Below are 14,683 nucleotides of genomic sequence, written 5' to 3' on the forward strand. Positions count from 1 at the left end.
GCAAGCAAAATCCTTTCTTGTATTAAGAGAGGTTTAGACACCAGAGAGAGAGGCATAATTTTACCCCTGTTCAAATCATTAGTAAGACCTAAAATTTCCTTTTTTTTCCCCTTTTATTGGTTGGACTGGATGGACTTAAGTCTTTTTTCAACCAGACTAACTGTCAGAAACCATGAAATCAGGCCGAGACAGAAGTACAGTTAAATCACACTTGTTTAATAATAAAAGTAAAAAGAACAAACGTAGTCAAAACATAGCCAAAGTTCAGTAACCGGAAGGGATAGTCATCCAAGCCAGAAGTCAGGGATTAATGTAGTCAAACAGCAAGCAGGATCTGGAGCCAGAAGGGATGTCAGCAAAGCAAGCCTTGAACAGGATCGCAGGGGATAGTTTCTGTGATGTTGACCAAGGCGAAGGCAGAGATCCTATGGACTGGATGGCTTAAGTAGACAGAACTGACGAGCAGGATATCATCAACAGCTGAGTAACTGTGGAGAGATAGGAGCTGACAATTAGCTGACAGCTGAGCAGCCAGCTCAGAGAAGGAAGGGCTGGGCCCAGCCCTGACAGTACCCCCTCCTCAAGGACCCCTCCCCCTCAGAGGACCACCAGGCTTGAGGGGAAAATGTCTATGGAAATCACAGAGGACAGGGGCATGTACGTCCGAGGATGAGACCCAAGAGCGTTCCTCTGTACTGTACCCTTTCTAATGCACCAGGTACTATTTGCGCCCATGGAACTTACAAGAGTCAACAATGGACTGTACTTCATACTCCACATGGTTCTCAACCTGTACAGGGTGAGGACGTGGCACCGTTGTGGTAAAGCGGTTGCAGACCAAAGGTTTTAATAAGGAGACATGAAATATATTTGAAATATGCATATTAGAAGGAAGGTCTAATGCGTAAGCCACTGGGTTAATCCTGCAAAGAATACGGAAAGGCCCAATAAACCAAGCTGCGAACTTCAGTGAGGGAAAAGGAAGTCGGAGGTTGCTAGATGACAGCCAGACCCTGTCCCCAACCTGGTAGGAAGGCGCAGGCAGGCGTCTGCTGTCAGCATGGAGTCTGTACCTATCATTAGCATGTCGCAAAGCCTCCTGGACTTGTGCGCCCAAGTGGAATGAAGACCATGGAGATGCTCCTCTAATGCAGGAATACTCTGCGGAACAAACGAGTCATGCAACATGGAGGGTTGGAAACCATAATTCGCCATAAACGGGGACAATCGGGAAGCAGAATTCAAGGCACTATTGTGAGCAAACTCTGCCCAAGGTAATAGGTCTGACCAGTTGTTATGATGGTCAGAAATATAGCAACGTAGGAATTGCTCTAAGGACTGATTGGCTCGTTCTGCGGCCCCATTAGACTGCGGATGATACACAGGAGAAAGCAAGCTGAATTCCCAATTGTGCACAAGTCTCACCAGAACCAAGACACAAACAACTGACTACCCCTGTCCGAGACTATCACCTTGGGTAGCCCATGTAAGCAAAAGATCTCCCGAGCAATAATGGAAGCCAGTTCCTTAGAAGTTTGCAACTTCTTAAGTGGAATACAATGACACATCTTTGAGAACCAGCCAACCACCATAAGGATAACTGTGTTGCCCTGGGAGTTGGGTAACTCCACAATGAAATCCATAGAGAGGTGGGTCCAGGGCCTCTCTCCATTGGGTATGGGTTGTAGGAGGCCCACTGGAAGGTGTTGTGGAGTCTTACTCCGAACACACACGGAACAGGCAGCTACGAACTCAGTTACATCAGAACATAGACTAGGCCACCAGAATTGTTGGGAAATGGCCCAAAAGAGTTGATTCTTCCCAGGGTGGCCAGCAGCCTTGTGAGAATGGTAAGTTTGGAGCACGGCAGTACAGAGACTCTCTAGGACAAAGCAGCGGTCACAAGGTTTCTCAGGAGGAGCATGGACCTGAGCAGCAAGAATTTTGTCACCCAAAGGAGAAGGGAGACTGGTGCGAACCATAGCCAGAATAAGATCAAGAGGAATCACAGGAACCGGAACCGACTCCAACTTGGAAGAGGAGGAAAATTGTCGTGACAAGACGTCAGCCCTTACATTCTTAGTACCAGGTAAAAATGAGAACCAGCACAGTGGAACCTTCGAGCAGATGTCTCCATTCTTTCAGGGCTAAAATGATCGCCAACAGCTCTCTGTCACCAATCTCGTAATTGCACTCTGCAGGTGACAAGTTCTTGGAAAAGTAGCCACAAGGATGCATGGTGCTCTCAGAGGTAGGACGTTGAGACAGAAGGGCATCAACACCAGTCTCAGAAGCATCAACCCCAAGGATAAAAATTAACGTAGGAGCAGGATGTGCCAACACAGGAGCAGAAACAAAGGCAGCCTTGAGACTCTCAAAGGCCTTAATGGACTCCGGAGACCAACTCTGTGGGTTACCGTGCTTTCTGGTCATATCAGTCAGAGGCTTGACCAGAGACGAGAAGTTACGAATAAACTTCCGATAATAGTTGGCAAAGCCCAGGAAACGCTGCAGAGGACATAAACCCATATGTCGGGGCCACTGTAGAACTGCCAAAAGTTTCTCTGGGTCCATCGAAAAACCAGCAGTGGAAATTACATAACCCAGGAATTTAACCTGTTCCCGATGGAACTCGCACTTCTCCAGTTTACAATAGAGATTGTTCTCTCTTAGTTTCTGAAGCACACAACAGACATCTGTGTGGTGGCTCTCCAGAGACTTGGAAAATATGAGGATATAATCGAGATAAACCACACATAACTGCAACAAATCTCGGAGGACATCGTTAATAATTCCTGGAAAACTGCCGGCATTACAAAGGCCAAAAGGCATTACGAGGTACTCATAATGACCTGTTCTGGTATTAAACGCAGTTTTCTACTCGTCGCCCTTCTTAATCCTCACAAGATTGTATGCCCCTCCCAAATCAAGCTTGGTGAAAACCCTTGCTCCCTTGAGGTGGTCAAATAATTCCATAATCAACGGAATCAGATAGGCATTCTTAATCGTGAAATGATTGAGACCCCTATAATCAATACAATATCTCAGTTCACCACTCTTCTGCTTCACAAAGAAGAAACCAACAGGAGATGAGGATTTGCGGATGAAACCTCGAAGAAGGGGGGCTGCAACATACTCCTCCATGGCCTTATCCTCCAAGACCGACAAAGGGTAAACCCGGCAACGAGGGGGTATGGCACCAGGATGAAGGTCAATTGCGCAATCATATGGCCGGTGTGGAGGCAAACTACCAGCTTTGTTGCCTACTACTGTTGCCTACTAAATGGTGTAGTAGGCAACAGTAGCGGAGCATGCGGGAATGTCAAATACCCTTTTAAACAAAGCCACAAACTCAGGGTAACTCAAGACAACAGGTTTTTGCGTCTCCCATAGAGGGTTTGCCCAGGCCAACCCTCTATGATATCACATAACCTACTTTGCTTCTGTCCGTGGGAAACACCTAGGGCAGCATCTCAAAGTATATCTCAACCTGGTTGAGAAACCCTCTGCATTGGACTAGATCGCCCCCAAATCGCTGGGGAAGCGGAGTGGAACCAGACATACCTCTTATAGAGGTAATACTCAAGGCGGGTGCCTGCACAGAGACTGGAGCAGCAGCAGGGTCGGCCTGCAACAGAGGCTGTACCGGGGCGGCCACAGTGGGAGATTCCAGGTGAGCCGTACGACTCAGGAGCATTTGTAACGCCATGGCAAACTGATCCATGCGGTGATCCAGTTCATCCAATCTGGAAAAAATATTACCAACAAGTGGATTGACTGCATCTTCTGAATTCATGGCCTTCGCCTACTGTCAGAAACCATGAAATCAGGCCAAGAAAGAAGTACAGTAAAATCACACTTGTTTAAAAAAAAAAAGTAAAAAGAACAAACATAAAGTTCAGTAACTGGAAGGGATAGTCATCTAAGCCAGAAGTCAGGGATCAATGTAGTGGAACAGCAAGCAGGATCTGGAGCCAGAAGGGATGTCAGCAAAGCAAGACTTGAACAGGATCGCAGGAGAGTTTCTGTGATGTTGACCAAGGCGAAGGCAGAGACCCACTGGACTGGACGGCAGGACTGACGAGCAGGATATCATCAACAGCTGAGTAACTGTGGAGAGATGGGAGCTGGCAATCAGTTGACAGCTGAGCAGCCAGCTCAGAGAAGGAAGGGCTGAGCCCAGCCCTGACACTAAACATGTAACGATATTTGTGAAAGTTTCCTGTATAATACTGTATCCCCAGGGCCCATTCAGCTAACAGTTTTAAGATACCCCGGACGAAAGCTAAATGTTCCATTTTTGGGAAATGCCTTTTTACTGGGTGGGTGGAGTCACTGGCAGTGGTCAGACTCAAAATCTGTTATTGGTCTGAATAGCGGCTATGGCTATGACTGCCATGCGCTGTCGGTTAAAAGTAAAGCGGACCTGATGGGCAACTTGGCTTTCAATTTCCTATCAAGCCCCACCTACCCCAATACAAAACTCATTGGCCATGCATCTGTTTGTGTGACAGGCACAGTGGCCAGGGAGGAGAGAATGCCCTGAAAAAGCCCAGTGTGGACACTCCTTTATGTACCTGTCCATGAGAGATACATGAACCATGCGCAAGTTCTGACACTTTCGGTGCTGCATCCCAACAGGTGTCTACGCCACCCTATATGAATTTCCCCAATTGTGTTTTGATGATAACAGTAAAACTAAAGTAACATTTTGATATAGAATATAGGGGCAAACCAGGGTATTATTCACATTAAATGAAATTAGTACAGATCTGGTTTTACTTCCTGAGTTTTATCATTTTGTTTCAGGAAATCATTTACACAAATTTGCAACGCAAATAATAATATCTAGGCCTTCACCCTGAGAAGCGTTTCCTTTTTTTTAATGGGACAGTGGGGGGTTAGTGGCCCCGCCTGGTTGTTATTGCTGTCTGTGTTTCTATTAGTGAAACTCACCCATATTATTTTTCCCATTTTCGCTAGAACTAAAATTCAGGAAGTGAAATCTCCACAATGGCACACAAATAGCAAAAAATGTGAAAAGGGTTTTCAACCCTTCCCTACTGGGGGGGGGGATAATATGATTTGTTATGAAAGTAAACGCTTTAAACTATTTACTTATTTTTTTTCTTTACTTCTCAGAAAATTAAATCCCATTTTCCTTCAGCTGTTTATCTATTTTAGTACATTCTGAAACTTCACAATATTTTTTCATTGAATACATTGTACTTTTAGCATTGATTATATACAGTATACTGTATTACACATGTGATGTCCTAACAGAAAATGAATTCAGAGCAACCAACCAATGCAATACATAAGGAAGAGATAAGTACATGCAGATAACTAATTATATTTAAAGTGTATTGATGCTTTAACCCATTACACATTATTATATGTTTATTGGCCCCCTAAATCCTCTTAGCATAGCAACAAGCAATTCACTATGTAACCAAACAGCTGATCATAAATAAGATGAAAATGTATGCATGTATCTGCCCCTAAAACACAGAGCCTTGGAATTTGCCACTTGTGTCTTAGGGGCCATGTTCAATGAAATTACCTCAAAGGCAATGGTGTCACGAGTGTCTGAGGACAAAATCACTGTAACACTAATGACGATAATGTGGGACATTCCAGAGACTATGCTGATAATCAGACAGGCACGCATCCCAAGGGGCAGCATGGTATACACAGAGAACGTTATAAAGAGGAAGAATGGCACCTAGAAAAAACAAAAACATATATAAAATAAACATTTTATAAAATAAGATATATAAACATATAATACAGCAATACGATAGCATTATTAAGATAGTATACAGTATATCATTTGCTTAGCTGAGAAGGCTTTACATTTTTAAGTTTGCAGAGACGAAAACAATCACTTGGTGAGGAAACATTTACTTTACATTTCGCCTTCATAATTAAAATATTTAATACATTTTCTGGAAAATTTCAAGCAATAGGAATTATGATTCAGGTTGTAAATCTAAAGAGCAGCTATGAAAATTAGGTCTACAAAGAACTACAAATAAATTGGGGAAAAACTAAGAGTCATAGCAAAAGCCACATAATACTGTAATATAGAAGTGTTTGGATGCTTTTTCGATATGAAGTGAAAGCTACATCAAACCACCCAGGCCTGCCTAAAATTGACTGCACGTAAAAACTGTAACCAAAGTGATATGTGCGATACAACAGACAGGCCAACAATCACTTTAAAGAGGTTACAAAGTTTAGTTAGTGAGACTGGAGTAAACATGCATTAGTTAACCGCATCAAAAGCCCTTCATGACATTAGCCAATACTCATAACTAACTAAAATAAACACGCAAAAGAAAAGACCCAGTTCCAAAATGTGTTGTGGTGCTGATGTCAAATATGAATGTAACTAATGTAGAGCTTTCTGCCAAGGTTCACAGTGATATGTTTGGTGCACATCCAACATCGAGCTAAAAAAAAACACCATTCCTACAGTGACGTATGACGGAAGTAGCAATGTGCCGCAATAACGGTTTTCGTCTGCAAAAAAGCGAGTGTGCTTTTAATTTAAGGCATAAAGTGCTTTTTTTTAATGCTGGGACATAACGTTTCTGCCTTCAAAAAGTTTACCAAACTTACATTGATGTGGCTTATGTATGTCCTACAATGCCACATTCAATGCCCTAAGCTCAACCTAAACAAAAATCTGTACCACTATTTTAATAAATGCAGCACACAAGCATAATTCACCTAATGTGAACAACCTGGAGCACATCATAAATGTAAAATAAATACACAAATAACTAAAATCATCATACATAAAAAAAAAATAATGAATAATACATAAATAATTAACCCCTAACCTTAAAACAGTATTCAATTATTATGTATTTATTTTGGGTTAGGATAGCTATTTTTATTATTAATATTATTTTTTATTGTTTTAAGGGTTAAGGTTAGGGGTTAATAATTATTATTTATGGAATATTATTTTTATTTGTGTATTTATTTTACATTTATTTATTATCATTATTATTATTATTAGTAGTAGTATTATTAAACACCCCAACAAAAAATAAATAAACCGTAACCCCTAATCCTAACCTTAACTCTAACCCCTTACCTTAACGAAAAAAATAATAATTCATAATAGAAAAATAAAAGCTAATGGAAAAGCTAAAAAAGATGAAATGCCTAGCAATAAATGATAGTTTTCTCTATTGGCTAATAAAAAAACACAAACGCACAAAAACACTGCATAAAAACGTGCAAAATAAATGATGGAAAAACGCTCAATGACACTACTATCTGCTGTGTATGCAGCTTTAGAGTAACAGAAGAGATGTACATTTTTGTTTAGTCAAAATTTGCAAACATACAGCTTAATAAAAACATATCTACATATATACTGTACAAAAAAAAAAATATAAACAAACAAAAACAAGCTTACATCAGCAGATAACAGAATTTAATTTTATTTTCAGAAAATAACAAAAAAAAAACTATATACAAACAATCATCATTTTATTATCAGTAAACTACTAAATTATGCAAAACGCAATCCTACCTCAACCTATACACACCCCCAGGCTAAGAAACCATAAAACATTTAAACTATGCATTTTCCAAAAATAACTGTTTACAACTACAATTATAGGTACAACCGATTATGGAATAACAGTAGTGCAACCAAAATTAATATAACAAAAATATACAGTAAACAGGTAATTCACTTTGACTAACAAGCAAGGTAGAGTAGATAGGCATGCAACTGAATCCTGGAATCTCTGTTGGCCGATGGTGCAGATTTGCAGAGGGGGATAAAGGGCACAGCTCAAAATCTGTAGCCAGGATTTTGGGGCCTATTCAGGGTGGATAAAAATTGATGATTTAAAAATTTTATTCAATTCAAATTTTTTTGATTTTTATCAAATGTATTTTAATAAAATGTTTTTTGGAGTAAAAATGTATATAAAGATAGTTTTCTAATTAAGATACATTAATAATTTTGTTTATTCAGCATTAAAAAAGGAGCTTAGTTATGTAGCAAGAGGCTGTATATTCCGCAATATTTACATTTTTCGTAAACTCATTTAATGAATCCAAGCTCTGCAAGCTGAGATAATATGCACTGGATTGACGCATTCACACAATTTCACAGTAACCATATGATAAAAAAAAGTTCAGGAATATTCCTTTATCCCATTGTTTTGCAAATCTATGTACACTACAAACTGAGAAACAGGGGAGGGTGGGGAAATGGGGGCCTTTGCTGAAGCTGACCATACAAATTATTCCCACCCAAATGGTTATGGTGGACTATCTCGGTACTGATAAACAACAACGTAGTTCTTATATAAAAATAGGATTTTTATAACAGCTTATCTGTAAAATCCTTTTCTTTGAAGTACATCACGGGACACTGAGCCATAGTAATTACTATGTGGGTTTAGGCCACCTTCAGGTGATGGACACTGGCACACCCTAAGACAGGAAGTCCACTCCCTATATAACCCCTCCCACTACTGGGAGTACCTCAGTTTTTGTAACAAAGCAATACATGTGTATACCAGAAAGAGGGGGAGGACCTCTGTGTCCCGTGATGTACTTCAAAGAAAAGGATTTTACTGGTAAGCTGTTATAAAAATCCTATTTGCTTAATCGTACATCACGGGACACAGAGCCATATTAATTACTATGTGGGATGTCCTAGAGCAATGCCAACTGAGGGGAGGGAGACACAACAGAATTAGGGCAACATGAGACTAGAGAACTTATACTGCTGCCTGCAACACACTACGCCCAAAGGTGATATCCTCATGCCTTTTTACATTCAACTGATAAAATCTGGTAAATGTATGGACTGAAGATCAAGTTGAAGCCTTGCAGATTTGAACCATGGAAGCTTGGTGATGCACTCCCACGAAGCATTAACAGTCCTAGTGGAGTGCGCTTTTGATTTGAGAGGGTGGAATCCTCCTCTTTAAACCATAAGCCTGAACAGTTACTTGCTGAATCCATTTAGAAATAGTAGATTTCGATGCTGCCTGTCCTTTTTCTAGGACCTTCAGGCAACACAACAAAACATCCGTTTTTCAAATCTTAGCAGTCGCCTTCAAGTAGACCTTGAGTGCTCTCACCACATCAAGAGAATGTAGTAATTTCCCTTCCGTAGAACAGGGTTCTTGGAAAAATGAAGGTAGAACAATATCCTGGTTCGGATAAAAACTAGACACTACCTTCGGTAGAAAGTTAGGATGAGGACGCAATACTACCTTATCCTTGTGAATAATCAAATATGGCTCTTTACAAGAAAGAGCAGCCAACTCTGATACCCTTCTTGCAGAAGATATGGCTACCAGAAAATTAGTTTCCTTGTCAAAAGGACCGAGGGAATATGCTGTATTGGCTCAAAAAGGCTGTTTCAGCAATGGCGACAGAACTAAATTCAAGTCCCAAGGGTTCAGGGGTGACTTAACCCGAGGATTGAGCCGCGTTACCCCTGAATAAGCTACGAACCAAAGAATGCGAAGCAAGTGGTTGTTGAAATAATACCAATAAGACCGAAACCTGGCCTTTGATAGTAACCCCATCTACAGAAGTCAAAATTCTACCTATGACATACTTCCTGGGGTGCCAACCCCTGGATTCACACCAGGAGACATACGCTTTCAAGACTCTATAATCTATGATTCTGGAAGCCAGTTTCTCTGCATTAACCAAGGTAAATACCACTGGACCTGACAGCCAATGCTTGTTCAGAATGTGGGTCTCAAAAGCCAAACCGGTAAATTTAGCGTTTGTAAGGTAGGATGGAATACTTTGCGAGAGATGGTCTGGACGTGGTGGTAGGGTCCATGAATCCCCTACCGCCATCTTTATGATCTCTGCATACCAAGATCTTCGGGGCCACAAGAATCACAGATTTCCCTTCCTGCTTGATCCTGCAAAGCAGTCGTGGAAGCAGCAGAATAGGAGGAAATGCATAAATCAGTGAGAACTGATTCCCCGGGAATACTAAGGCATCTGTTCCGCATGCTAGCGGATCCCTTGTTCTTGACACAAAGTTGTAGATTGTCTTGTTGAACCTGGATGCAAACAGATCTACGTCTGGGATCCCCCATCTTCAGGGCATTGCCAGGAAGATATCGAGGTGAAAGGAACATTCTCCCGGGAACAACTGCTGGCGACTCAAGTAGTCCACCTGCCAAATTTCTATTCCCGGAATGAAGACTGCCGATAGGCAAGGTACATTGTTTTCTGCCCAAGTTAAGATATGATTCACCTCTCTCTGGGCCGCACAACTTCTCATGCCCCCCTTGGGGATTCATATAGGCCACTGCTGTGGCATTGTCAGATTGGATACTGACAGGACAATTCCGTAACCTGAACGTCCAGGCTCTCAGGGCCAAGCTCGCTGCCCTGATCTCTAGAATGTTGATCGGCAAGGTCATTGTTACCATCTTCCAGGTAACTGAGACAGATACATTGGGAAATCTAGAGCTTGGATCTTCTTGTTCCAAGCTGCTAAGATACTGTTTTGCAGCAGCCTCAAATGAAACTGAGCATATGGAACGGCCTTGAATGAAGCCACCATCTTTCCCAACAATCTCATGCAAAGCCGAATGGAAGGATTCTTCTTTGCCTTGACCACCTGAATCAGTTCCTTTATGGCCCTGATCTTTGCCTGGGGCAAGAATACCCTTTTCTGGGCTGTATCAATAATCAGACCCAGGTATTCTCTATCTCCTTGATAGTTTTTTTTAGGAGGATTTCTCTAGGTTGAGAATCAAACCTAGGTATTCCAGGTAGTTGACTGTGGATCATACTTTGGTCTAAGCGGGCCACCGACTGGTCTATCAAGAGCAGAGCATCTAGGTAAGCTATAACCGTTATACCTTGGGCCCTTAATCCAGCTACAGGAGGGGCCAGGACGTTTGTAAATACTCGAGGTGCAGTAGCTAGACTGAAAGGCAGAGCTATAAACTGAAAACAAAGATTTTCTACCTCGAAATGTAGATATTTCTGGTGAGCGGGAAATATAGGTACATGGAGGTATGCATCCCTGATGTGTATTGACGCCAGAAGTTCTCCACCTTGTAGGACGGAGACCACTGTTTGGATTTGCTCCATGCAAAAAGAGCGGACATTCATAAACCGGTTTAGTTCTTTGAGATCTAGAATGGGTCTGACATACCCATTTGGTACCGTGAAAAGGTTTAAATAAAACCCCAATCCCTGCTCTTGCATGAGAACCACTAAGATCATTTTTTTGAGACAAAAGATGATCCAATGCTTGAAAGAGAGACTTCTTTTCCTTTGGAATCTGAGAAAACGAGGAGAATGGGACTTTCGGAACTCAAGCTTGTACCCTAGAGTTATTGAGGAAGTCACCCATTTGCAGCCTACGGCACCTGGTATTCCCAGGAGGACCCCCATCCAGGTACTGACCAGGCCAGACCCTGCTTAGCCTCTGAGATCAGACGAGATTGGGCGCTTTCAGGGTGATGTGGCCGTAGGCTCCCGACACTCTTCCTACCAGACCCGTGAGAACTGCAGAAGTCTTCCCCCCACTTCGACCGAGCGGGGGCACCCCCTCATAAGGAGGCTCCAGTTCCCATCTTGACGGCGGAGGCCGTCGTTACTGCCTGGAGGCAGATGCCTCTCCAGATGACACTGGAGAAGGAGCTTGTTTAAATGAAATACGAGTTACTCCTCTTCCTAACTAGCAAAAGGGTACTTTTTCTATTAGAAATTTTTTGGATGTATTCATCCAAATCATCCCCAAACAGCTGTTCACCGAAAAGGAAAACTAGCCAGGAGCTTTGCATGACGCTTCGGCTGAGCAATCTTTCAACCACAAGATTCTATATGCACCAGCCCAAGCGTAAGGAGCGAGGCTTGAAGAATAGAATCTCTCATGGCGTCTATTGCTAAACATAATGCCGCTGGTAACTCCGCTAAATCCTGGCTTCCTGGTAAGGAATAACCTTGAGCACCTGTTTAAACTGGTCTCTCAATGATTGACATAAACCAATTGCTGCTAGCACAGCTAGAGTCATCAGAGAAAAAGTTTTTTTTTTTTATAATAGGAATACCAACTTCTTATCCGTGGGATCCCTAAGCATATGAGCACTGTCTACCAGACAAGTCAAATTTTCCTCCATAGAATAAAGTGTTATAGGAGGAAACAAATGCTTATCTGGGTGATCCCACTCAGAACACATAAGCCTTTCCAGCAATGAATGGGCAGGAAAGGCATGCACAGCTTGGGGAGGCTTTAGTGAACCCAAACAAAAAGTGGGCATATCAACCGACTCAATGAAGAGTAGCAAAAATGCACCATCAATCTTTCATATTGTGAAGCTGATCCCCGTGGATTTGACCCCTCAGAAGAGGAGTCATCAGCCTTCTCCACGGTCCCCTGAGGGAAATTCATCCTCTCCCGCCTCCAGATCCTCAGTTTGAGGGTCCTGGGTAATGGAAAGGGACCTGTTGCATTTTATCCCATTCTGGGTTGCGATTAAAGCCGCTAGCCAATCCTATTATGGCTTGAGGAAAAAACCCTCTCCAGTAATATAGACAGGGGCTGCAGTATTGAAAACAATTGCAATATTTATTAGCCCTGATTGCTCACTCTGACCATGCCATTGTAGAGATGAGTTTAGGCTGTTTAGAGCTTGAAGGAGTCCCTTTTGAGCCCTTTTTTGGGGTGTTTCTACCTCCCCTTCTAACCATAGCCCGATGTACAAATGCAGAGGTACTACAAGAAGAAATCACATTCACACACTACTTGAGCAAATAGTCCAGCAACTGTCGCTGCTATTAACGCTCAGCCTGAAGCTTCAGTAAATGTGCCAAAGGAATGCATGTGTCACCATTTACATGCCCCTTTTTAGCTTTTATGTCTCTCCAACAGCTGCAGTCAGCAAAAAAATGGAGCCTTTTAAAAATACCCCTGCACTGGACGTTGCTGCATGCCAACCCCGCGCTAAGCCACACCCACTCCGTGTTTCCACCATGCCCCCCAACCTCTTTTCAAAGAAGAGCATTTTCCTGTGCAAGCGCGGGCCTCCGATCCGACGGGATTGGCGTGTGTGTGGAGGGAGGGCGGCAAGGAGGAGGGCTGTGACAAACTGCCGTACAGAGGCGGTGGAGGACAGAGCGGCATCCGCCGATCATTCTGGCTTCTCCCTCTACTCAGAGAGAGGGGGAGAGCTTTTGTCCGGGTGGGGGGTGTTTTTAGAGAAAAATCCCCCCATAACATCTTACCGGAGTCCTGTGACTGCTAGCCGGAGGAAGCTGCAGCTTCTGCTGACATAGCATGATCTGAGAAAGCATGACAAGGTATGTGCTCTATACAGCCCCCAGTGGTGACTTTTAGGCATGACATTTACTTTTTAAAGGAGACAATTCATAAGAAACTTAAACATTCCTTAGAAATCTCCACTTACCTTTCCCGCCGCAGGGATTTCTGTGGTAAAACTAACAGACCCAATCTTCACTCCTCATGGTGGGCTCCGTTTAAAAAAACCTTCAGGAACTTGGACCCCTTTTTATCGGGGGATCCACACTCCTGGACCCGTAATAGCACCCCGCCAGAATAAACTTATAACTGAAAAAAACAAAATCACTGGATCCCGGGGTCCAGCTCTCTAGAAAGAGAAGCGTTAAGGGCTAAACCTCGTTTATTCCAACACGAGGCCCGGGTACCATTCGATTCAGCCTAAAAAAGACACTTTGAATGGATCCGGCTGCATAGCTAGCCCCAGCAAGGATTGCTCCAGTGGAGCTCAGCACAGCACATTTTTACTCGTGACCGACACCTTAGACACTGGCGAAAAAACTGAGGTACTCCCAGTAGTGGGAGGGGTTACATAGGGAATGGACTTCCTGTTTTTGGGTGTGCCAGTATCCACCACCTGAAGGTGACCTATAAACCACATAGTAATTACTATGGCTCTGTGTCCCGTGATGTCTGATTAAGAAATTAAATATTTATTACATATAAAAATGACATACAAAATTAATTTTAAAAAAAGTTAAATAATGAATGAACAAATACTCAGGGTTTCCCCAAGAGGTATCTGTTGATTAAGTGTGTCTCAAAAATTGACCTTTTCTCTACTAGTTTCGTGGTACACATACCGATTCCTCAGGATGAATAATCTATAAGACAAATAATTACATAAGGCACAAGACAAGTAAGTTACAATTGAGAAACTTGGGTAGCTATCATTCAGCAAAAAACATAGAAAGAACGAGTTGCTCACACAGCGCGTCAAAGTGTGGAACCAAGCCGCTCGAAAGAGGCTCCCCCCGCGGCAGACAAGGGGGATTATGTGGAAGTTGGTTCTAAATAAAAAGGGATAATGATAATAGAATGGTATATCATGCATAGTCATTCCACGAAGGGTGAGGGAAGAAAAAGAAAAGAGGAACGAGGAAGGGATATAAGGGGGGGGGGAGGGGGGATGTGAGGGGAAAGGGAGGGGGGAATAAGGAGATAAAGGGGAAAGAAAGAGGATAGGAAAGAAAATGGAGTGAGCAAAGGGGGTAAGAAGGAAAGAAGGGGGGGGAGCAGAGAGACTGGGAGATTGAATAATAGGGGATGATGAATAATGACTAAAAATGTAAATGGTAGGGGATGGAAGGGAAGGGGAAATAAAGAGGGGAAAATACAAAGGGAGGGAGGGAA

General features: G+C 42.6%; 1 protein-coding gene and 1 pseudogene across 1 annotated transcript in view; both read right to left on the reverse strand.

Moving 5' to 3' along the window:
- The window catches only part of ADCY7 (adenylate cyclase 7), a 393,360-nt gene that overhangs the window by 182,721 nt on the left and 195,956 nt on the right, over positions 1 to 14,683 (reverse strand). The window contains exon 4 of the mRNA XM_073604992.1: positions 5,564 to 5,725. Within this exon, the coding sequence (XP_073461093.1) occupies positions 5,564 to 5,725 (162 nt within the window). The remainder of the gene's footprint in view (positions 1 to 5,563; positions 5,726 to 14,683) is intronic.
- On the reverse strand, positions 11,388 to 11,506 carry LOC141113022 (5S ribosomal RNA; annotated as a pseudogene).

This window comes from Aquarana catesbeiana, linkage group LG11 (assembly GCF_042186555.1).
Source record: "Aquarana catesbeiana isolate 2022-GZ linkage group LG11, ASM4218655v1, whole genome shotgun sequence".
Lineage (NCBI taxonomy): Eukaryota > Metazoa > Chordata > Amphibia > Anura > Ranidae > Aquarana > Aquarana catesbeiana.